At 47.8% G+C, this 24231-nt stretch overlaps 1 protein-coding gene across 2 annotated transcripts in view; it reads left to right on the forward strand.

Moving 5' to 3' along the window:
- NUF2 (NUF2 component of NDC80 kinetochore complex) overlaps positions 1–24231 on the forward strand; it is a 450677-nt gene that overhangs the window by 398001 nt on the left and 28445 nt on the right. For both annotated transcript variants that reach the window (XM_086957278.1, XM_086957269.1), the window contains exon 13: positions 22772–22907. In XM_086957278.1, coding sequence (XP_086813404.1) covers positions 22772–22907 — 136 coding nt within the window. The remainder of the gene's footprint in view (positions 1–22771; positions 22908–24231) is intronic.

Genomic DNA, 24231 nt, shown 5'->3' on the forward strand with positions numbered 1-24231 from the left:
GCTGGTTGAGAGATTCAACCGGACCCTGAAAGGCATGATTATGGGTCTTGAAGAACCAATGAGGCAGAAATGGGACGTCCTCTTGCCATGCCTGTTGTTTGCTTACGGTGAGGTGCCGCAGAAGGCTCTAGGGTTCAGCCCCTTTGAGCTCTTATACGGTCACCCGGTAAGAGGACCTTTGAGTCTGGTCAAGGAAGGCTGGGAGCAATCTCCCAGGAAACCTCCCCAGGATGTATACAGCTACATGCTGGCCTTTCGGAACCAGACTCGGCGCTTCAGAGAACTTGCTCAGGCAAATCTGGAGGCCAGCCAGGAGGAGATGAAGCGATGGTACGACCGGAATGCCACTCTGGTAGAGCTTCAGCCTGGTCAGGAAGTGTGGGTCATGTCCCCTGTGGAACCTTGTGCGCTCAAGGACAGGTGGACTGGACCGTTTAAGGTTGTGGAGAAGAAGAGCGATGTCACCTACTTGGTGGACTTGAAATCTCCCAGGAACCCCTTGCGGGTCCTGCATGTCAACCGTTTGAAGCCCCACTTAGAAAGGTCCGAAGTGGGCATGCTCCTAGCTACAGATGATGGAACAGAGGAGGAGAGTGAGCCTCTTCCTGACCTCCGGTATGCTAAAGAGCAAGACGGGTCAGTGGATGGTGTGGTCCTCTCTGACACACTGACCCTTGAGCAGAGACAGGATTGTCACCAACTGTTGGGGCAATTCCCGGATCTGTTTTCCTTGGTTCCGGGTGTCACGCATTGGTGTGTCCATGACGTTGACACCGGAGACAGCCCTCCTGTGAAGCACAAGGCTTACAGGGTGACTGACAAGGTCCGAGCGTACATTAAGGATGAGGTCTCCAAAATGTTCACGTTAGGGGTGATTGAGTCCTCTAGCAGTCCTTGGGCCAGCCCAGTGGTCTTGGTCCCGAAGGCTGCAGCGCCTGGTGCTTCACCGGAACTCCGGTTCTGCGTGGACTACCGAGGGCTCAATTCAGTCACGAAGACTGACGTGCACCCCATCCCCAGAGCTGATGAGCTCATCGATCGGTTGGGGGCTGCCCGGTACCTTAGTACGTTTGACTTAACGTCTGGGTACTGGCAGATCGCCTTGACTGATGGGGCAAAAGAGAGGTCAGCGTTCTCCACACCAGATGGGCTATACCAGTTCCGGGTGATGCCCTTTGGGATGAAGAATGCCCCTGCCACCTTCCAGAGGTTTGTCAACCAGGTCTTGGCTGGACTGGAGGAATTCAGTGCCGCCTACCTGGACGACATCGCAGTGTTCAGCGCCAGCAGGGAGGAACACTTGCGCCACCTCCAGGAAGTGTTGTTGGCCCTGCGCGGAGCAGGCCGCACAATCAAAGCCAGTAAGTGCCAGATTGGGCAGGGTTCTGTGGTGTACTTGGGACACCAAGTAGGGAGCGGTAAGGTGGCCCCCCTGCAACCCAAGATTGATACCATCCTGGCTTGGGCACCGCCCAAAACCCAAACGCAGGTGAGAGCCTTCTTAGGACTCACGGGTTATTACAGGAGGTTTGTCAAGGATTACGGCAACATTGTGCACCCCTTGACTTCGCTGACTTCCAGGAAGCAGCCACGAAACGTGATCTGGACTGATGCCTGTCAAACGGCCTTTGACACCCTGAAAACTGCAATGTGCACAGCACCTATACTCCAAGCACCCGATTTTTCAAAAGAATTCATTGTTCAGACGGACGCTTCAGAGCATGGCGTGGGGGCTGTTCTAGCTCAGGTGAATGAAGAGGGCCGAGACTTGCCGGTAGCCTTTATCAGTAGGAGGTTACTTCCCAGGGAAACGAGGTGGAGTGCGATAGAGAGAGAAGCATTTGCTGTGGTCTGGGCGCTGAAGAAGCTAAGACCCTACCTGTTTGGGACTCACTTCCGGGTTCAGACAGACCACAGGCCCCTCAGATGGTTGATGCAAATGAGGGGTGAGAATCCAAAACTGTTGAGGTGGTCCATTGCTCTACAGGGGATGGACTTTACGGTGGAACACCGCCCTGGTACAGATCACGCCAATGCTGATGGTCTGTCCAGATTTTTCCGCCTTAGTGATGACGACTCCCTAGGTTAAGGGTAGTTCTCCCCACATTTCAGCTGGAGGGGACACGTGTTAGACCTGACATCATTGGCTTGAGTCTCTCCTCCATTTTTCTGTTTGCCTCTACTGTTTTACGATGTTTTGCTGGTATATGCTTTGGGCGCAGTGTCACTGCTGATCAGTGCCATAGCGCAAGTGCTCCCTATGTTAAAATGATGTATCTATTGTATCCATGTTTGGCTTATTTGGTTTACTGTCAGTCCCTAGTCTAGTGCACCAGGAGTGCCGGGGCTTGTAAATACAAATGCCGCTCGTGGGCTTGCAGCACGTGTTGTGCCACCCACAGGAGCGGCCTTGTAAAAGAATGTCTACGGGTCAGTCATTGCGAAACCCACGTGCAGTCTTGCACTGTCACGTCGGCTGCGCAGGTATACCTACCTGCCAGCCCTCCAACCTTCCCTTAACTTCATGTTAGTCACCCCTATGGTAGGCCCATGGGCAGGGTGCATTGTAAGTGTAAGGTAGGACAAGCCTGACCAAGTTGGCATGTCCTGATAGTGAAGTGCCGCCATCTTAGTGCTTCACTATTGCGAGGTAGCCTGCTCTCCGTTGGATAGAATGGGCCGCCAGGATTATTAATGCTATGATCCTAGCTGGCTCGGAGAGTACGGTGCAATGTCGAGTTTGGTATCCCTGAACTCGGGGTTTAATTACGCATCCATTGGTGTGGATGGTTTTTGGACTCTGGGTTCGAAAGTAGTACTTTTAGAAAGTGTCTATTTTCTTGTCTAACCATATCTGGTCTCTGCTGGTCTTACGTGTGTGTGACAGGAGCTGGGTGGCTCCAAGAGGTCTGGATGAGTCAGTGTGGGATGAGTGGGACATTTACGTTGAGAGTAGGGGAGAGTAGTTGTTGATAGCCTGCCTTGCCTGATACAATGCTGGCTCCACCTCCTGCCAAGCGGCTGATGGCTCTGTGCCTGCCATGGACGATCCTAGCCCCACCTCCTGCCAGGAGGGCGATAGCTCTGCTCCTGCCAGTATCAATGCTGGCTCCACCTCCTGCGGGGCGTCTGAGGACCCGGCCCGGCTCAATGAATAGACCAGGTGCGACTACCTAGCTCCACCCACCACAGACCCAGGATGTTGGGAAACCCCCGGCATAGACAAAGGGATCAAAGACGAAAAGGGGTATAAGAGAAGGACCCCTGAACTAGGAAATCAGATCACTTCTGACAAGGAACCCTGTAACCAAGGACAAGAAGCCTGCTGATCTAAAAGGACTGCCTACCCCTTCTGCCAGTGTGCTGTTGTTGGGGGAATCCTGTAGTGCTTCTTTATTTTTGCCAAGGAACCAGGAGAGAGGAACTGTGTGTGTACTCTCACGCTTGCTAAGAAAATCTCCAAGGACTGGAAGAGTGCCAGTCTCCTGCTGAAGTCACAGGGCTAAAGGACTTCATCTGCTAAAAGTGCTATTTGCTGGAAGTGTGAATCCAGCACCTCTGAAAGAACCAGCAATCTCGACGATCGGACGCTGGGCCCGACCGACGCCAGCAGCAACGCCAGTGAGTAGGAGTACGGCTCTAACTCCAGAGGACCTCTTGTCTGCCCCGCTGCTGATCGCATCAACCGTGTGCCCTTCGACGCCGTGAGCGCTGCTCACTCTGTGCAACTGCATCATCGACAACGCCTGCTGAGGCCTGATCGACACCGAAGACGCGACGCCGGATTGCTCGACGCCGCTGATCATCGTGTGCTTCATTTTCCTAAGGTACTGTGTTATTGGGGGTCCGTGTGACTCCAGGCCCGGCGCAGCGCTCCTCGCGGTCGACGCCGAACCTGTGGATTATCTTTGCCCCGGCGTTGTGTAGCTCCCGTGTGAGTTACCCTGTTGCTAAGAACTGCGTTTCCAAGAAGAAGAATTGCTTGATACTAAAGACTTTTGTGCTAAAGAAGAAACTACCTTTGAACTATCCTTTTTCCTTCCTGAACGTATTTATTCCGATTGTGTACAGTTTTGCCGTTATTTGGTCTTGTGCTAAGTCTTATATAAAAATACTTATTTTTATAATACTACTGTGTCGTGTCCATTTGTAGCGTATTCACGTTATTACTGTATGTGGTCATAATTGCTTAACACACAGCCTCTGAGATAAGCCTGTTCTGCTCTGCCAAGCTACCAAGGGGGTGAGCAGGGGTTATCGAAGGGTGTGATCCCCTTGCCCTGACTAGAAAAGGAGTGTCCCTATTTGTCAGAAGTGCATACCTCTGCCAACTAGAGACAGCCGGTTCTAACACTCCTCAAATCAAACTTCTGAGATTCAAGGAAACTATAAAAAATGATCGGTTATGAGAGGCCCTTGGCTTCTGTCTCCCCAGGGGCATGCTGCTAATAACATGGCATATGTCTGTCTAATTTGATGCTCTCGTCACGATTTGTGGGAACCACCTTCCTCCCTGCAAAGTGCTTTGGTCAGTGTCAATATGTATACAAATCAATAAAATAAATATCACAAAACTCTATTCTTGGGCATCAGGCTTCCATTATGTATAGAAATTGGAGCAGATAATTATCTTTCAGAATTGGAGTGTATGGTCCGTTACACGAGCATGAAGTATACCATGGAAATTGATTTAACATGCTGGTAAGTTCAGTATTACTTCACCATTATTGAAGGTTAATGATGGGCACAAGATGGTAATAAAGACCCTATTATGCATGCCACCTTATATGTAGTGTTTATATTACATGGGGATTTATGGTGCATATAGCATAAACAGGTGGTGTTTTTAGGTCTCGTCTAGAGATCACTGTAGCTGTCTAGCGAAATCTTATGTCCTCTTACTTGCATACACCACATAACACACACCACACAACCCATAGATAAACATACCGATACAGAAAGGGTATTTTGGCCAGTCTATTTCAGTCATTTGCTACTGTGGTTCAGCTGGCTTTAGGCATTGGTTAGTAGGGTTGTCCATCAGCATTCTTATTAACCCAAGCTATTTTGCGAATGTGAATGCTATCTAACAAAGTAGGCCACACACATTGTCATTAATTACTCTCATTTATTTATTTTTTGTACTGATTGACCCTGCCTGTGGTTTCCATATTGCACTTCTTCACGCTCCTCTCCACCGTCGCTCAAGTCCTCATTTTCTCTCACTTTTCTGTCTATTCCGGATGTGTTCTCATTGTCCCTGCCCCTCACTCTTGTTATGGTTTTCTCTTTCTATTCTCATCCTCCCTGTGTGCCCAGTTGAATGCTTCCACTGTCACTCACTAATCGAGAAAACCGCTGTCAGTTCTGGGATATTGTATCCTAAATGAAAAGGGTTCATTTAGAATACAATATACAAGCAACTCTTCCTTTCCTTACTGTCGTGCCTTCACCAGCCAACTTCTGCTCACTTAGCCTCGCGGTACACACGTGGTCTCACACCCACTCTTTTAAAACTTGCTGTGGGTTGGGGTCAATATGATTCACTAACCCCATCCCAGCCCACACTGTGATGAGCTGGGAGAGGATGGGGTTAGATAGAGTAAGAAGCAAAGAGGCTGTGCAGCGTGATCCTCCAGTCCTTGCCCACCCATGTGATGATATCGTACTTTGACAATTGTGCCTCAGGCATGAGTGAAATTTTAATTACGCCATCATAATTATTGGAATTTGTTTTGGGCTTATTACAAGAAATTTCTGACCTAACACCACTACATGTAATTCCATGCATGTGCTGTAAAATGTTACCTCTAGCATACAGGAACAACCAAACACGAACAGCTGTGGTTTGTGGTGTTTTGTTATAAAGCAGCTTTGTGTCAGAAATTGTCGCGAGGATGCATTTTATGCTAAAACATAGAGCTAATTGATGGATTCGCATTTTGCGTAATTCTGCATAATTTCCTATATTTTTTTCAGAAATTTTGGGTAATTATGAGTGAGAAAGTGTATTATTAGTTGGAGTGGTTGTGGAACCTCACCGAGTAATAATGTCACTATTCTCTATCAGGGCCTTGAATGCAGGGGTCCGGCCCAAAGTCAAAGTTTTAGGTTGACCACAATGGAGTGCCGGTTGGATGCAGGGTCCGGGTTAGACCCAGTCAAGTTTTCAACTTCGTACTAAGAAACATTTCTGCTTCTATTATTTGCCGACAGTGCCCATCGATGGGGTCCTTTGCAGCTTGAATCCAGCGTTGGGTTCAGTGGTCAGTTGTCGGGTGAGGTTTATCAGTCCGGTGAGAGCCTCAGTCCTCGACGGGAGTTTGAGGCTATCCACAAACCAGTAAACTTTTCAGCAGGTGCAATCTGAAGTCTGCTGCCCAGGAAGGCCTCGACGATGGGAAGCCGAGTAGCTGTTGAGTGGTAGTCTCTGGTTGTTTTTCCAACAACGTTATGTTTGAGCTCTTCCGGGGATAGTCTACTCTAGCACCAACCAAGTCCAGGAGCTGGGAGGATGTACCTCTTGAGGGCTAGGACTTGGTATCCCAAAATGCACCAGCAGGATTCCAGAGTTATAACTAAAAATGAAACCCGAGAGTCGCCTGGAACATTTAGTTAGCTTGCATACAAAAACACTGGTCCCATGGCCTATAATATCAGAATCAATTCAAATGTACCAAATAGATACTTTAATATAGTTCATATTGTAAATTGAAGCGAATCATTAGTGACGGGGCGGTGGGTTTGTAGTCTGAAACGTGAAAATCAGTGATCAAAGATGAGCGTCATAAAACAAAACACATATTTTTGTATTTTTCTAAACTTGTACATGGCGGCGGACAAATTCCCCCTTTTTTATCTGTAGACCTCTTCCTATTTTCATCACAACTGAGCCCGGAGAGTGTTCACCCAGCGGAGCATGTGTATACCCGTTTTATCCTGTCACGCGTTATTCTGCAGGCTAGATAAGCGCACCTAATCATGCCACTTTAACTGCTGGCTGACTACACAGCGATTTAATGCTGTACCTCGTGGAAGACGTTCACTGTGCGGAGTATCCATACCTGCATGCATTTCCTTTGTTAGCATTTGCCTATTCTCTCTGTAGTGCTTTCCACGGTCTACTGGAGACCAGCATGTTGCGGTGTATCTCTACCAGCCCGTTGTACCTGCTTGGGGCACATGATTTTGGGGCACCACAAACCCTCCCAAAAAGGTATGATTTTTCATTTGCACTCGCTCTCCTCAACTTACCTTTCTACAAACTTACAGTACTTCCCCCTGATTTTTACAGATATATCCATGTGGGCTGTTCACTTTCTATCGACATTTGATAATAATTGATCCATCTTCCTGCCCTGCTATTTTATTTCAATCGACAGTCCTATTCAGATAGTCGTATTCAGATAGAGTGCGCCCCCTTCTTAAGGCTTTATTATGCTTTAATTGCTTTCTGCTAGATGAACTCCTCTCTTTTTTAGGAACAGTCACTTTATCTAATTCATTTAAAGAAGTTTTTGCTCTTCGTTCTGTAAATAATCAACACACTATGTGCCTTAACCTCCCCTTTTAAGGAAGAGGAGCATCTCCATCGTCTAAACCCAAAAAGAACTTTACCGCACAAAAGAGTTCCGCGTGAACGACCAACTCTTTGTGGGTGGTAAAAAACTGTCAGGCAGTGCAGAAACTAACCCTTTCGCGCTGGGTGTGATCTGTATTAAGATCTGCGACGCCCTGGCTAAGAAGCAGTCTCCTGAGTGCTTACAAGCCCATTTCACCAGGGGAAAACCTGTGACCACGGCATTGGCTTGTGAAGTGCCAGTAGTGGACATCGGCCAGGCTGCAACATGGACTTCCCTGCAAAAATTTGCTAAACACTACTGCCTGGACAGTCAGGTCTGCATGGACGGAATTTTGCCTGCAGGACTTTTTAGTGTAGCAAATCTGTCCACAGTCCACTGCCAGAATTGTATGGCTTGGGTATCTAATTCAAAGGTAAGGAATCTGAAGTTAGAAGTCTCTATCAGAAGAACAAGTTACTTATCTTTGGAAACGCATTATCTGGTAGAGACGGTATCTAGCTGCAGATTCCCTACAGATCCACCCATACCTCTCTGCTGACTCAAGTATAGGGCTACGGTTGCTCCCTTTTTAGGGCCCTAGTTTGAACACATACTAGTCGGTTCAATTATGGCTCTGGTCTTCTGTCGTGGAATGCATGAAAAATAACTGATGTCCGCGTGCCTGGGTTGCGCCTATATAGGTGACTGCAACATAACACCCGGCACCAACGACGCCACGCGGAACAGAACAGAGCTGCCTGGCAGCGTGCAGGAGTACTGCTCACGCAAAAAAGGTTCCCCCTGGGAAATTCAAAGGTGAAGAAATCTGCAGCTAGATATTCTCTGCCAGGTAATGCGTTACCAAAGGTAAGTAACTTGTTGATTAATATATGCACTTAGAAAGCACCTTAGAGGTGCCCCCTGAAAACCTACCAATCACTAGTGTCCTGGCTGACTGGTCCTAGCCAGCCTGCCACCACAGTCTTTGCTCTCGGGAGGTCAGGAACAAAGCCGCTGGGGCTGCGAATTAGCATTCCAAGTCAGGGAGTGTCAAAGAGCCATCACCTTTGGTATGCGGATCTGTCTTTCCTCACAAGAGAGGATGCCAACACCATGCCTCTCCATCCCAACCCACCCTAAGCAGAGCACGTTTGGCGCTTGGACAAGCAGAAAAATTAGTAGTCGGAGAGGGGAAAGGGGTGTTCGCCCTCAACTAGTTCCACCTCTAAGATGGGCTGTCTGATGTGAAAACCAAAATTCAGTCTGCCTTCTTTTTGATGGCAAGCTTAGGAACTCTGGGACTGGGTTATGCCCACTTCCTTCGGGAAGTGGTCATATAGGGTGCGTAGTGACCCCAGGGGTAAGAAGTCCATTGGCTACTACCTTACACTCCCCTAGCTCCCCTAAATCCAGGATTTAAGGCAGTCCCTGGTACCAGGAAATCACATTCGGCCTGTTAGCCTATTCTCGACGATTGTGTAAAGTCTTCTCAATCTGCAGGCTTCTGAGCCTCCAAAGCCTGGGAGGACTGCCAGCTCTTCTTAAAAGACTCTGGAACTCCCGCTGAGCTGTTCCACTTTACCCTGCAGGCACCAAAGAAAGAACTGTGTGGACTCCAGACTACTAAGACCTGACTCCGGAAAGCACCACTGCACCCAAGCCTTCGAGCCTGAGCTAAAGTGGGCCAACAGTGCTAGCATGGTCCCCAGATCCACCAGCCTTGAAGCCCACCTTGGGTTCCCCAGCTCTGGACTTCCCGATGCTGCCTGTGGCCTCTGTGGTTAGGCCCCCCTCTACTGTGCGTCTGATAAAGAAAAACCTGACGCCTCAAGGCGCCTCTGCACCTGTTACCCTTGGCCCAAGCAAAAGTGGACCGAAAGTGTCCCCATGTCCCTGAGCATTGTGAGGCTTGAGCCCCCTGCTGGTTTAGCCTGACTGGCCTCCCAGTCCAAACCTACATCCTCTTTTCCACCGACTGATCCCCATTGACTAACATTGGGCACCTGATGCTGTATTGCACCACTGCACCCTGCTGCCCTAGTGCAGCTGGAGGAGACCTGCTGGTGCTGGCTTGAACCTTGCCCTGTACTCAACATAAGTCATGAGGATTGGTCCAGTAAGTCACTGTAAAGAACTTGTATGCAGTGTTTATTTTCCTCTTAGGATAACATTGCTGCCTAAAAAAATTGCAGTAAGTGTCCATTTTTTAAACATTAAAGTATTTCTATCTTGAAATGTACTTACCTGATCGTATTGATTCTGGTGGCCAAATATATATAAATGTTATTTTCATAAATTGGTCTGGAACTCCTTACTGAGTCGTGTGTACCATTTATTGACTGTACGTGTATTGTAGCTGTCGAATACTGCCCGCTGATATGCCTAAGGGTGCTCAACCACAATACCTTCTAGTAGAGCACATTGGGATTGCTAGAGCAAGCCCAGGTCCACTCATAAAGGAAGACTTGAACTCTTTGCACAGTATTCCTCTTTTTGTTATATCATGTAACAAACCAGCTTCCTACACCAGTCTGACGCCTGGCTATAATTCTAAGGGCAAGAAACCTGTGTCTAGATAGTCTCTACCAAATAAGGTGTTACCAAAGGTAAGTAACTTGTTCTTTTTTCCTCAGTACAGGACAGTTCTTATAAATGTCCTGGGATTGAGGGCATTTCACCTGGAGCTCAAGGCCTTCCTTCTCATGGTAAACTATATGCACAGCCATTTTCTATATGAGCAAGAGGGGATGCTCAATGCTGCTCTTTGTGTCGTCATTCCCATTCTTTAAATGAGGTTGCCGAATGAGAGCAGTCATCTGACTCCTACTTAATTTATTGTCACTCTAGAACTACAGCTGGCGGAAGTTAGTTATTTTGTTCAAATTTCATCTAATTGGAAACTCATCAATATTATTGATTTTACTCCCCATTTGCGATGCACTGACATTATTTTGTTTAACACAAGGGTTCAACGCAAAGAGCACAATCTTTGCTAGTTGCATTAACATACTCCCTTCTGGAGGATCCCTTTCTTTTGCAGTGGTCAAACAGGTCCTTTTTAGGGTACTTCCTCCATTGTGCTTCAATGAAAAGCAAATATTTACCTTTGGAAGACCCAAAATTATGAAAGCCCAAAAACGATCCAACATAATGAGATATTTGGCTGGGGAATCTCCACGCATCTTTCCATTGAGAGACCGGGATCTTCTACCACAAAAAGAACGTAAGTTGGAGTCGCTCAAGAACCACACTCCACGCTGTTACTTGAAGTGTAAAAGGCCATTTTATTAGGACACGGTTGCAATCCGTTAGACTTTATTACATAGTACATAAATGCAATAAATATACTTTCCCCACCCCATACCGACTCATTCTCCATTCCTCCTTCTCAAAACCATGTCACCTGTTTTACTCCCCATTCACTCAGTGACCTCCTTCCTCTCCCCATTCTCACCTTCACTTGCCCGCCGAGCATCCTCTGTTGAACTTCCTTCATTGCCTCCCTCGCCCCGCTATCAGTCACCAGCCCTCCAAATTACCACCAACCAAGGGCGGTCCACTGCCCCGAACACCCCCCCCCCCTCATTGCTCCCAGGCACCTTTTGCCTCCTGTCCGCCGACCCCACGCACCCGGTGGACGACCAAGCCACCACCCAAACGTATGTTCTATATAATTCATTGTTGATGGGACAACCGTCAGTCGCGAAAGGTGCCAACCTGCCCATCACCACTTGAACCCCATGTTCCTGTGCAGCGAATGCATCCGCCACCTTGTGGCATCCAGTGCCCGACCAGCCACCACTTCAACATGCGTCTTGCGTGAACAAAAACATATCCAAGGCGGAAAATTGCACCCCCCCCTCTCAGTGAAAGACCATGCCTACTTTTGCTTGTAACCAGTGTAACCGAAACCTTTGTCGGACCAAACCTTGGCAGTGACGGGAGCACCCCCTCCCCCTCTGTTCGGTGAACGACCATACACCACCTGTGTCTGTACTCCGATTTAAAGAGCACATTGCGTTGGGCCAAACCGTGGCCGGGAATGTGCCCCCCCATCGCGGTGAACGACCCGCCACAGCCTGTCACTGCGGACCGCCTAAACAAATCACATATTGCAAGCCACTCGTCCGTGAAAGGTGCCCCCCTCGTGGTGAACGACCATCCAACACCTTTGCCTGCATCCCATGCAAACAGATAAGATTCATTTTGGGCCAAACTGTGCTTGCGACCAGTGCCCCCTTAGCGGTGAACGACCATCCACCTCTTTGCTCGCCTCCATTGTAAACATATAGGATTTGATGGGACCGAAACTTTGTTTGTGATAAGTGCCCACCTCGTGTTGAACGAACATCCACCCTTTGCTTGCATTAAGTGTAACAGAGAAGATTTTTCAGGGACAATCTCTGCTTGCGACAAGCTCCCCCTCCTCGGTGAACAACCATCCACCCTCTTCCCGTGTAGACAGACAGGATTCTTGGGCCAAAACCTATTAAGTGCCAAGTGCCCCCTTCGCGGTGAACAACCATCCACCATTTTGCGTGCAACCAGTGTAACAGAAGATTTTTGGGCCTAAACTTTGCTTGCGACGAGCGCCCCCTCCTCGGTTAACGACCATCCACCCTTTTGCTTGCCTTCAGTGTAGACAGATAGGATTGCCTTCAGTGTAGACAGATAGGATTCTGGGGCCAAAACCTTGTTCGTTACAAGTGTCCCCTTCGCGATGGACGACCATCCACCCTTTTGCTCGCCACCATTGTAAAAGATAAGATTTGTTGGGACCGAAACTTTGTTTGTGACCAGTGCCCCCCTCGTGTTGAACGACCAGTCCACACCTCTGCTGCATCCTGTGTAAACCGCTCAGAATATTCGGGCCAAAACTTCGCTTGTGAAAAGAGCCCCCCTCGCGGTGAACGACCATCCAGTACCCGCACCCAGAGGAACCAGTAACGTTTGAGGACCGGACGATACCTGTCCATGCAGGTGCCCCCCATCCCGGCGCAATTCCCCTCCCCTCACCTTTACCTGTGTCCTTCAATAGCCTCTCCCTTCGACACACTCTGCCGCAAGGTCCTAAGTCACCCCCCTGACCAAATCGCTCCCATTACCCACTTCATTGCACCATCTCCCCCTCCATGCGTCATAGTGTAAAGCCATACCCACAATATCCCAGCATACGTCTGTCTCCCAACTGTATCCTCAGATTAGAGCAACTCCTTAATTCTCATAGCACATTGTCAACCATCCAGGCCACAAATCCCCACATACATCCCGCAGATTCCCTCATCAGTGCACAGCCCTTTTGCAAACTGGCTAGTTCGCCTCCTCCATCGGTCCATGCCCAGAAGAAGGAGCCACCCTGCCAGGCGACCACCTGGGGTCCTGCTCCACTCTCAACTCCTGTAGTAGAAATGAATAATTAGTCCTACATGAAGTGCATCCCTCTTAGCACCTGTTCGACAAGTGTCCAGTCGCCACGTCATCACAGAAATACCTTGTCGTACACCTGTAGCCCTGAACCTGCGACCGCTCCCCGCCCCCAGCAGAACTGAAATCCCACCTTCGGAAAAGACAACACCCCCAGCCCTACGCCTTCAATCTCAAGCCAATAATCTCGGTGCCCTTGAAGACTGCCCCCAACTGTAACCACTAAAAACCCACCCCCATGCCAGGCACACCATCCTCACAATGCGCCTCATAACCCCAAAGTCGCCCTGCTTGAGAATCAGGTGCCCCAAAGCACGCCAGGCGCCACAACGCCGGTCACCCTAGGCACCGCCCATGCATCCGCTGCTCCACGTTGACCACAGCAACCCGCCTTTCCGCCACTGCACCGCACGCAGTCTCCCCACACCACACATCCCAAAACCACCCCTACAGATACCTTGTTGCATACACTCCTTCTGCTGCACCATTCGGCCTCGCACTCTGCGCGACCATGAAAAAATCCCCCGCCGGACACCCAGCATAACCCCCCCCCTCCCCCTCCTATGTGTAGCACTCTCAGACCCGACATGCTGTAAAGCCACGTGCACCCCAGAGCCCCATGCGCTTCACACCCCTAGCCACCCTTGCTCGTTACAGTGTGTGTAGAGCGCTCTGATACCCTCGGTTCCAGCCACCACTATATAAAACTGTACTCAAATAAATAAATAAAAGGGAAACAGCGTATCAGTCAAAAACCCGTCTCACACTATAGCGCAAACCTCAAGCCGTACCACTCTTACGCCCGTCTTCGGCACCTGCGGCATTTGTGTCAGCCATCCATGTCCTGTTCCCCCTCCCCCCCCCCTCCTGGGGTGGGCCCCCCCCATTGCAGCGGCCTAATTCCGCTCCAGCGTCCTTGGACCGTGCAAACCCCCCCAGAGCCCCCCCACCCGGTCAGAACAATCCCTGCAGCTGCGCCAGAATTCTGGCTTTCTCGCATACCACATCGAGCGCCATGGACCCATGGCCTCAAATAACTGAGATGGACTTCCTAGCACCGTCGATCCACTGCACGTCAGTGGATTATCCAAATCTCTACTTTGTAAGTCAACTCAGCCTAATGAATGGCACCCAATTTGTGAGCCTGCCTCAGCTGGAGAAGTATGGCTCACTGGTTAAAGGAGGCAGACCCTGAAACATAGGTCAGACCCGGGACCAGGGTTCAATACCCGACTCGGCAGGGTCTTGAGCCCAAATGTCCACAGACTCAATAATTCTCGCTTCGGTGCCTACTCAAATCACGGGTTCACACTCTGCAACTCTGGGCATTAGCTTGCTTAATCTCCACTACAGCCCCCCGCGGCGGGATGCCTGGCTTTCACCTTGGGAATGCCCAGTACAGGTTATCTCACAGAGAAAAAAGCCAGGACGGGTTCCCAAAGCAAGCGCCGAGATGCCTCGCGGTGATTCGAGCGCTATAAAAGAAGACATAACATAACAGGCAAGGCCCGTACAGTGCATGTACGCCCCCCCCTGTCGCTTATTCTAGCCATACCGCTTGAGTGGCAGCTGGCACCTCAGACTCCCAAGCGCATCACTCGCTCTGAGAATGCCCCTGACCCCTAGCAAAGAATTCCAACCAATGCTTAACTGATAAACACCATTACCTAATATTCTAATCCAGCAACCGGTGTGCTCCCTTCAGTCCCCTGTCCAGTCCCATTCCTACCCGTCACATGACCCTGAACCGTTCCCCAGCATCCTGCTGTAGCAGCACCAGCATCCCCCCTCATCCATCAAAGCCCAATGCACCCCGGCCAACCAGCCGTACCCCTCCGTCCGTGCAGCTCCGCCCTAGGCCAAATCCTAGACCTGTACCTGAGAGTCTGTCCAGGACCTCCTTCTCCTGCTCAGGCCCTGGTGTTCCCAGTCGTCGTCGTCATCCCCCCGCACTCGCACTCTTCTGCAGCCGTACTTGTCTCCTGGCGCAACAACAAAACAGTCCAGTTACCTGGAAACCCCACTCAACCGCCATCCCATTCGCACTGCATCTTTCATCCCACAAACTCACTCCCTACTCCTACGGCATCCCACCACATCCATGTCCACAAACCCCCTACTCATCGGCAGACCTCCATGCCGCATGCCAGCTGTCACACACTGTGGTCGTAACTTTCGGAAAAATTCCATAACGTTGAAATGTTTGTGCTGCGCAGTCCGACGATGGAGTGGCAGGCTGCCGTGGACCCCCCTACTGCTTCCGGCCAGCGTCCTGAGGCCGTCATGCGCCCCGCTGGCATCCCCTTTACTGCCGGCCCAATACAGGTCCTGGTTCCCCCCACACCAAGTCACTCCAACCAGGTGAGGCCCGGAGCACCATCGGGCCTCGCGCCGTGCTGGAGGTCCCTCGCCCCTACTCACAGTGCCCCAAAAAACGCCACCTCTGTGCCTCGACCTCATCCCATGGCCCTCCCACACAGCAACCCCCCAAAGCAAGGCCCCTGCAATAACTAGCATAGACGCTCTCCAGTGGTCACATTCACCATAACTGGAAGAAATCATCCACTACTTCTAATTATATCCAATGGATTCACTGCATGCATAAGTAGATTCTGCATTCCAGGCCCCCGGGCCCTCCCCCGCGCCGCCACTAGTCACGTGCACCCCCCCCCCCCGCACCTCCCCCCCTCGGGGTGCGGGTCCGCGGTGGGGGGTCAAACCTGTGCAGTAGCCCCGCTGCCGAGACTGGGCCCACGTATGCTGCAGCTGAACCCTGCTCCGCGTCCCCCCAACCCCTCCAAGGCAGCTTGCTCGCTACCAGTACCAGGCTAAGTTGCACCTGAGCCCGCTGTTAGCCACGCTGCCCCTCTCCCTCCCCACCCCCCCACTCCCAGACGCAGCCAGCCCTGACCAAATGTGTCACACTGCGAGCCCAGCACCGGCTTCGAGCGCCACATGGTCGCCCCACCTCCCCACGACAAGGCAAAGGCCGCGTGCATCGCGTAGGCGGCAAAACACACAACAGGAACTGCCGCTTGCCCAAGCTCCTGCCGGGCGCCAAAAACTGGGTGCCCCCACGATACTTGTCGCTGCCATATTTCAAGAATGCGCCTGATCACACGGCCCAACACCTCATCGGCACCTCCGCTGACCCCCACACATGCCCGCAGGCCGGCCCGTCACCCGCCCGATGAGTACGCCGCCTGCGGCCCCTCCCACCGGCCCGCTCGGCCCCGCACCACAGACAGCTGACCCTAGCAGGTCACCAGACCCCATAGCCCCCAGAAAACCTTCACCCACACCACTCTAAAAACCGCAGCTACAGAACAAAACCCCCCCCGTCGATCAACATATCGGCCCCTGCCCCAACCACCCACCTACCACCACAAAGTTTTCCTATGTCCCCCCAGTGATGCTCAGGTGTTAAGAAGAGGCTGTTACTCCTATCCCAACACCTTATAAGTTCTCCCAGATCACGCCCCTTCCCCATGCCCCTCTAATCCCCCACCTTGCCCTTCCGGTCTTTGCGCGAATTCCCCAGGGGAAGACTGGTCTGCGACCTTCACTTCCAATGGGGGCCGCATTGGGGCCCATGTTAAACTGCTCAACCTGGTAGTTTCATTCCTGAAAGGTTGGTCTAAGGTCATAGAAGGTGTTTCGGAAAGCTATCAATGTACTTAAGTGGGCCATGAGTATGTCTACATGGTTGCAGTGCAGGGAACAAGTGCATTCTAGAATGGATTGTTCATTCTCCTACCTGCTGCTAGTTCGTATTTTTTAATGCATGTCGTCTGTAGCCACTTTTGGCACAATTGGTGACACGTGCAAGTCCAAATGAAGCTTAATTAATTGTAAATTTGCATGCTGTTTGTACTGCAGTGCTGATGATTTCAAGTGAGCGTTTTATATTTTATATGGCAGGTTGTTGCACTAAAACTTGAGCATACAAGTTTGAAGGCACATTTTTCTGTTAACTGTCTATATATATATATATATATATATGTATATATACTAGTCACAATTTAGTTTTCACAGTACATAAATATGTTAAAGTACTAAGGGAAGAGAAAAATAAATATAGATACTCATGCCACTAATTTAAAAAAAAAACGTAATCGGGGGTTCCCTATTTATGCTATCTCGAACATTGGAACTTGGTGCCCCCTGTGGTTTTTGCACACCAAAAGCTTCTCACGGAGAAAGTCATTCTTGCATGAAGTACTTTGATAAAAATGTTCAAGGGAGGCAAGTGAGTGCTGAACATGTATGATTTGTAGATCTCACCTAACGACAGCTTTAGCTATTCCTTGCCTATGTATCTATTGTCTACAATAAAATATAAATGAAGTCTAATTTAGGCCAGCTCCTTTCTCATGATTGGTTGGCTGTTTATTGTTCCCTGCTCTTTATTATATATAGCATTCCATTCTGGTTTTGTGTCTGCATCATGTTTCAGATTGGATGACTTGGATTCTTCCACTGCTGACGTGAGGAAACTATGTATTTTTTTTATCTGTCAGCACTCCTTGGGATTACATCACTGATTCATTATTAACAAAACAAAAATTGTACGATTGTAGCAACCATTGCGTGCGCATGGGTACTCGACCATCTTCAAATCCTTTTATTTTTATAGTTACAAAAATGAATTTTTAGCTATCCAGCCATGCATACGAATGAGTGACCCTCATAAAATGTTATTGGCTCCAATCTATGGCAAAACAAACCAGCATTGGCAAAGCTAATACTTCTGCGCCTAAATGTAACAAGCATTTGCAATGCAATAGGTCTCGCATTAGGAAAGTTTGAACTATTGGTATTGTAAATGACAATTTTTTTATTTATGTGTTGTTTTTGAAAATAGCTAAATTAATAGCTTTGTCATTTACAATGCCAATAGTTATAACTTTCTCAAATGTGACACCTATAGCATTTGTAATGCAATAAGTGTTGTATTTACGTGACTTAGATGTATTGATATTACAAATAACAATAGCTTTTAATTTTTAATAATTAATACTTAAATAAGTTATTGTAATTTATAATGGCAATAGTTTAAACATTTGTAAATAACTTTTGTGAATATTATGGTTAGTGTATTTTATTGTGACGAAAATCCAAGAACAGAAGTGAAATATTAACATCTTTTTTGTGACATTTGTAATAAAGCTTGAAACATTGAGAGAACATATTTAAACCAGTTGTTAAATGGTTGCACAGATTGATGTTGTGGTGGCTGGCACTGAGTGATGTTGTGGTGGCGACGAGTGATGCTGTGGCGTTCAGTGATACTGTGGTAGCGCATAGTGATGTTGTGGTTCCCCTGAGTGATGCTGTGGTGGTACTGAGGATTGCTGTGGTGATGCGATAGATAGATAGACTTTAGTACTGCAATATTAATTTGGTAGGCCTCTAAGACTATTTCAATCAGAAATGGTTATAAACTTTGTTCCTTTGCAATCACATGCACTCCCCCACCTCCGATTAGGAACACCAGGCACATTGATTAACCACAAACCTAATTACTAATATCAGTACTCTAAATCAATAAACTTTGCCTCTAGCTACATCAAAACCCGCAATCTTAGATCACCAATCACAATACCAATTTCGAAGCCTCTTACCTGCTAGGCTCACTTCACTGGAACTCCCCACTGTCTGTCATTCATGAGACTGGGTTGTTACAGGAGTTCAAAATTGCACTCAAATGATAGTTGACGCAACAAAACACAATAAGGATAACCACCCGTTATCATGTAACTGTGTACTGGTCTTTACTGTGCCTTTCGATTTCGGAGAATTAAGGTGTCCAATAGCTAAACAATGAAAAGTATTGATAATAGTTCTCTCTAGGAACAACAGCATCAATAACCCATGAATGCGCATTTCAGTGTAAGAACAGACAATGTATAGTCTGAAATGAAGGGGTTATTATGCTGGCTCAAAGGAAAACGGGCACCAGAAAAATCATACATAATTTCTCGTACAGGCCCACAAAAAAAAGGAACGCTCACTGCAGTGAGGCCTTCCAAGCTATACCACCACACCCATGCTATGACAATGATGTTGCCAATACGATTATACGGTTCTCCATGGACTGGACTACACTACACTACACTAGACCACACCACACCAGCAATGTTTTTTATAACGATTATCTGTTTATTTCATTGTTGTAGTTGGGCTATAATGTTTCTCTGGTCTAATAAGGTGTACAACATAATCGCAACAGTTCCAAACGTTAGGTCTGGGTAGACAATATCCACATATTAAATATGTGACTCAATGCTTAAATGTAAAAAAAGTTAATACAAACTTTACTGCAAACTGAAGACACAGTTTAAACACAAATGGGTGGCAAAAGAAAACAAAGAAATAATGGAAACAAGCAAATGTTGGCTTATATGCTTTTGCATTTAAGTGCACTTCTTTTTAGGCTGATGTGTACATGGCCAGGCAAAACGGATTTACACTACCCCATGCTATATGCTTTGATTGGCGGAAGCAAAAACTGAATGTCAGTTGAAAAGCTGGGATTATTAGAGCAGGCACAAGGGCTTAACATATATTATGTGTTTTTTATATATATTACATGAGGCTTGCACGACGCTAACATTGTGGTTGAGCGAGACCTAAAACAAACCAATTGGAAACAAAGGAGTTCTCTGCCTTCTGATACCAGCCAAGCTGTGACAAAGCAACAGGAGTGTAAACACAGAAACTCGGATGTGGTCGGTAAACCAGACAAATAGACATTGACCTATACTGGATTCCAAGCCAACTCAATCGTTATTTTTCGTGTACAATACACAACAAAAATAAATAGTCTTACTCAAGATGTAGAACAATATTAGGGGCAGAATGGAGAGCATGTTTACTATTTTTTTCTGAGCAAACAAGTTTGCTGCAAGGGCGTTATTTATAGTCCAGAGTGAAAAATACTCATATTGATGGGAGACAAAGTATGGCTGTTAAAGTAACTATGTGATATAAGTACCCGTGCCAAGCTGAACAGAGATACATTTCCAGACGCCCAATACAAGTTGATTGCTATCAATTCTTACACTGTTGCTATTCTTAATAGTGCCAAATTAAATTCCGATCTATGGTCAAATAAAAGTTTTTCCAGAGGATTGGATTTAAGAGTTATGTGATAATGGTATTTTCCACGTCTGGTAAATACCGTTCTATATTCCGTACTAACTTTAAGCCTTCAAATAGAATTTAAGGTGGTTCTAGGACTCGTTTGTGTCTTACCATGCACAGTCTCGAAACAAAATCAGAAGCTACACAAAAAGTATATAAGTTAAAGGCATTGCAAAATAAAATCATGAGCGCGCAATTAGGTATTAAGATTTTGCTAGCTTACCCGCTACAGGTATTCTCATTCTTGAAGCTCTAACACGTTCGCGTTCAGGAACCACATAGGTACAATATATAACACAATTAATACTGTAGTTTATAAAGTATGCTTAGTTTATGTCTAGTGAACGCAAACCTGGAAGTCAAATGAGAAACTAGGTCGCGGTCAGATGGGCTCCCGAGGTACAAGTCTCTTCTTCAAAATGAAAAGAAGAGGGGCTAACGAGGAAGCAAGCATTTGTTGCAGGGTGTGACTGTGGGAGAAGGCAGCATGTAGCTTACGCAGAAAAGGAAATCACAGATAGTTCCTGGCGCAGAGAGGGCAGTCACTTTGGGGGCCACTGACAGATGCCTGGCGTTTCCCCGAGGTGCTTGTGGTGCGAACGAGGGGTCCAGAGAAAGAGAAAGACCCGAGCACAAAAGGAGCGAGAGAGCTCGGATGATGCTAGATGCTACTTGGGAAAGGGCTGTTGGAAATGGAAACGTCAGACACTTACCACCAACTCGGAACCAGAGAATACAGGTAAACTGCGTGCGCTGCCAAACACACTGAGCATGTGCGGCAAAGTTCTTTCACGCTCAGTGCGCATGTGTTGTTAAAACAAGAGCGTCGATTTGTTCTACGAAAGGATGGCTACGGGACATTAAACTGAGAGCACGAACTGGCGCGTGCGACTAATAGTATCACTTACATTTTGAAGACCAGGTGATGCGGCGGAGAGTCGCGACAAAAGAGCCAGGTGAGTGGGTCAGGGGGGGAGGGAGGGTGGCTGTGTGCGTGTGTGCATACGTGTGTGTGAGGTTGTGTGTGTATGCAGTGTGTGTGTATGTGTGTGTGTGTGTGTGTATGCCTGCGTGTGTGTATGCCTGCGTGTGTGTATGCAGTGTGTGTGTAATGTAATGTATGTATACTTGTAAAGCGCACTGTTACCTCGTTACGTGGCGTCCTGGCGCTGTATACCGTTGGGGAATCCGTCCTGGCTTTCCCTGTGAGAGGGCACCCCCAAGGTGAAGCCAGGCATCCCCGGCGCTGCTAGGGCCGTTGTGGAGATTAAGCAAGCTATTGCTCAGAGTTGCAGAGTGGGACCCATGGTTAGCGTAGGCACCTAGGCGAGAATTATCGAGTCCGTGGACATTGACCCAAGACCCTGCCGCGTCGGGAATTGAACCCTGGTCCCGGGCCGACCTCTGCTTCAGGGTCTGCCGCTTCTAACCAGTGAGCCACACTTCTCTGTGCGCATGCGTGAGTGTGGCTGTGTGTGTGCGCGAATGAGAGAGGCTGCTGAATGTTGAACAGGAGATGTGCACGGCGCCGGCTGGGCGTGCGCGCCCACGAGGTGAAATCGCCAAGGAAAAGCACGTGCACATCCTCTGTCCAACATTCCCGGCAAGTCCACAACAATAGGTCTTTCGCTGGACGCACACAGCGAGACCTAAAAAGGCAAGACTTGTTGGCTTTGTCATTGCTCGTTTCAATACGGAAACTGCTTTTTGAAAACCCTTTTGGTTGTCTATAGTGAAAGATGAGAAAACTATTCAATCATTTAATTAAGAATGTAGCATTTTAGAAAAAAACACAACATTTGATATGTGGTACTGGGACTTTTGAAGCTGTTGTCTGCAGGGTTCTGTTGGCAATTTTGTATGACTGTAGCTACAGTGTTCAGGTTTTGCTGGCTTTTCATGAAGAGCACATCCAGGAAACAATGGGCAATTATTTAAGCTCTGCGGAATATTTGGGCGTTTTATCTAAATGCATGCTTAGAGACTAATAAACTACAGGAAGGAAATCTGGTTGAGTAGACGCTACCCACATTTTCACGAGAATCATTTTTCAAATTTCTTTTAATTTACATATTTCATAAGTATGACATTAGCCCTATGATAAATCTGTTTTTAAAGCTCTTTGTGTGCTGTACAAGTAACCTAACTTGTAATATAGTTAAGCATAGCCAACTCCCTCGTACAGAACTTTTGATCAGAAGAGCATCCTTAGTAAAATTATTGTACTTGGTATTGGCCCTCAGCGGAGTATTAGTCACCCACTAACTTAATAAAACACTTTGCAGACCAATGTACGGCTTTAGATCCCATACATAATTAGCTTTATCTTGTTTCATGGTGCATCTCTTTGTGTAAACCAACAATACACGCTGGTGAATGTGTTTGCATGTATACGGTATATTACAAGTCGAACATCTAGTCACTGTTCAATCACCCATTCGAGCTCACGAAAGCTTAGTACCGAATCTTTGTCCTATGTTGGGTCAAGAGTGAGACCCAATTCCAACTGCCTTGCATTTTGCGAGGCCTCATTTCCCAATTCGATATAGTCCTCTGCCTGTCCTTCGTGTCAATCTTTTGCTTTTTTCAGTTAATAGCCATTTACAGTATATTACACTGACTGCTTTTCTGTGCGCCAGGGCCTGCAATCGTATTCAGGAGAAGAGAGAAGCTGCCAACGGAATCTTGTTTCAGAAGGAAAAAGAAATTCAACAGACTCGCTTGAGGACGAAAAGACTTATTGAGCATTCGGAAGAACAAAAAACAGAAGTTCAGGTGAGCAAAATAAGTGCTATCTGTATTGTGCAATGTTGTTTACTTTGAGTATGCAGAGTACGTTAAGGTAAGGCTTCGTATGCATTAAATATTTTTCCTAATTAATCCATAGCAGCTGATCTATGTTGGTGGACCCACCTTTATCCTCTCTGGAACAGGTCAAATCGTATCTGATTAGAAGCAGTCCACCTAAAGTTCACCCACCAGCCTCTACCCACAGTCTGCAGGCACATAGGATGCTTACCAGGTCTATATTAGTAAGCTTTCCAAGTGAAACATAAACTACTTTGTGCTTTAAACAAGGTCGCATGGCATTGACAAAGAACATACCTGCAGCCTTAGTTGACATTCGAAGAGCACGTAATGATCAGTTTGCTAGACTCACTGCTTTTGGAAACTGAGAAAGTGCACTGACTCTACACTGATGCTTCCTCCATTTACCACCGTTTAGGTGAAACACAATTCTAGTGCCCACGTCTACATTATGGTAACCCAGACCAAAGCATTGCCTCAGTTTGGGTAGGAACCTATAATCACTGTGCAGTTTGTAATCTTTCCAATATTATTTTCTTTGTGGAATCCAGTGCCCTGCTTAATACTCTTCTTGAAGACTTCGAGTGAAACTGGATAGCTTCAGCAAACCATGTGGACCAAATGCAAGAATATTTCATGCTTATTGGAATTGTTAATGTTAGAAATAGCATTCCTTTTTTGGCTAGGGTATACACCTAAGCCAGGCAGAATCCACCACTCTAGTCAGGGTAAGGGAGTTACACACCCAAGATAACCCCTGCTCACCCCCATGGTTGCTTGGCGGAGCAGTCAGGCTTATCCCAGAGGCAATGTGTAAAGTGTTTGCGCAACACACTCACACACCAGTGACACACTAGGCACACCACAAAAAGAGATCCAGGAATACATAAAAATATCCTTTGTATTGTTCATAAAACACATTAGACCATGATCACATAAATCACTGTGCCACTAGGCTTTTGTCATGACATCACAAATCAAATCAGGTGTTTGTTAATCGTGACTACTCACCCTTAAGGGTCTCAGGGTGGGGGGGGGGTTGCAGGTTCCAGTCCATCAAGAAGGGGGTCTGTCGAAGAGCCAAGTTTTGAGATTTCTTGCGAAGATGGGGAGCGATGTTATCTGTCTGAGGTGGAGCGGAAGGTTGTTACAGGCACTGGCCGCGCGGAAGGAGAAGAAGCTGCCTCCCAATCTGGTCTTTCTGGTGCGAGGGACCACGGCTTAGGAGAGCTGGGCTGATCGTAGGGTCCTTTGGGGTGCGTGGAATTTGAGTTGGCTGTTCAGGTATGCT

This window comes from Lissotriton vulgaris, chromosome 1_1 (genome assembly GCF_964263255.1).
Source record: "Lissotriton vulgaris chromosome 1_1, aLisVul1.2, whole genome shotgun sequence".
Classification (NCBI taxonomy): domain Eukaryota; kingdom Metazoa; phylum Chordata; class Amphibia; order Caudata; family Salamandridae; genus Lissotriton; species Lissotriton vulgaris.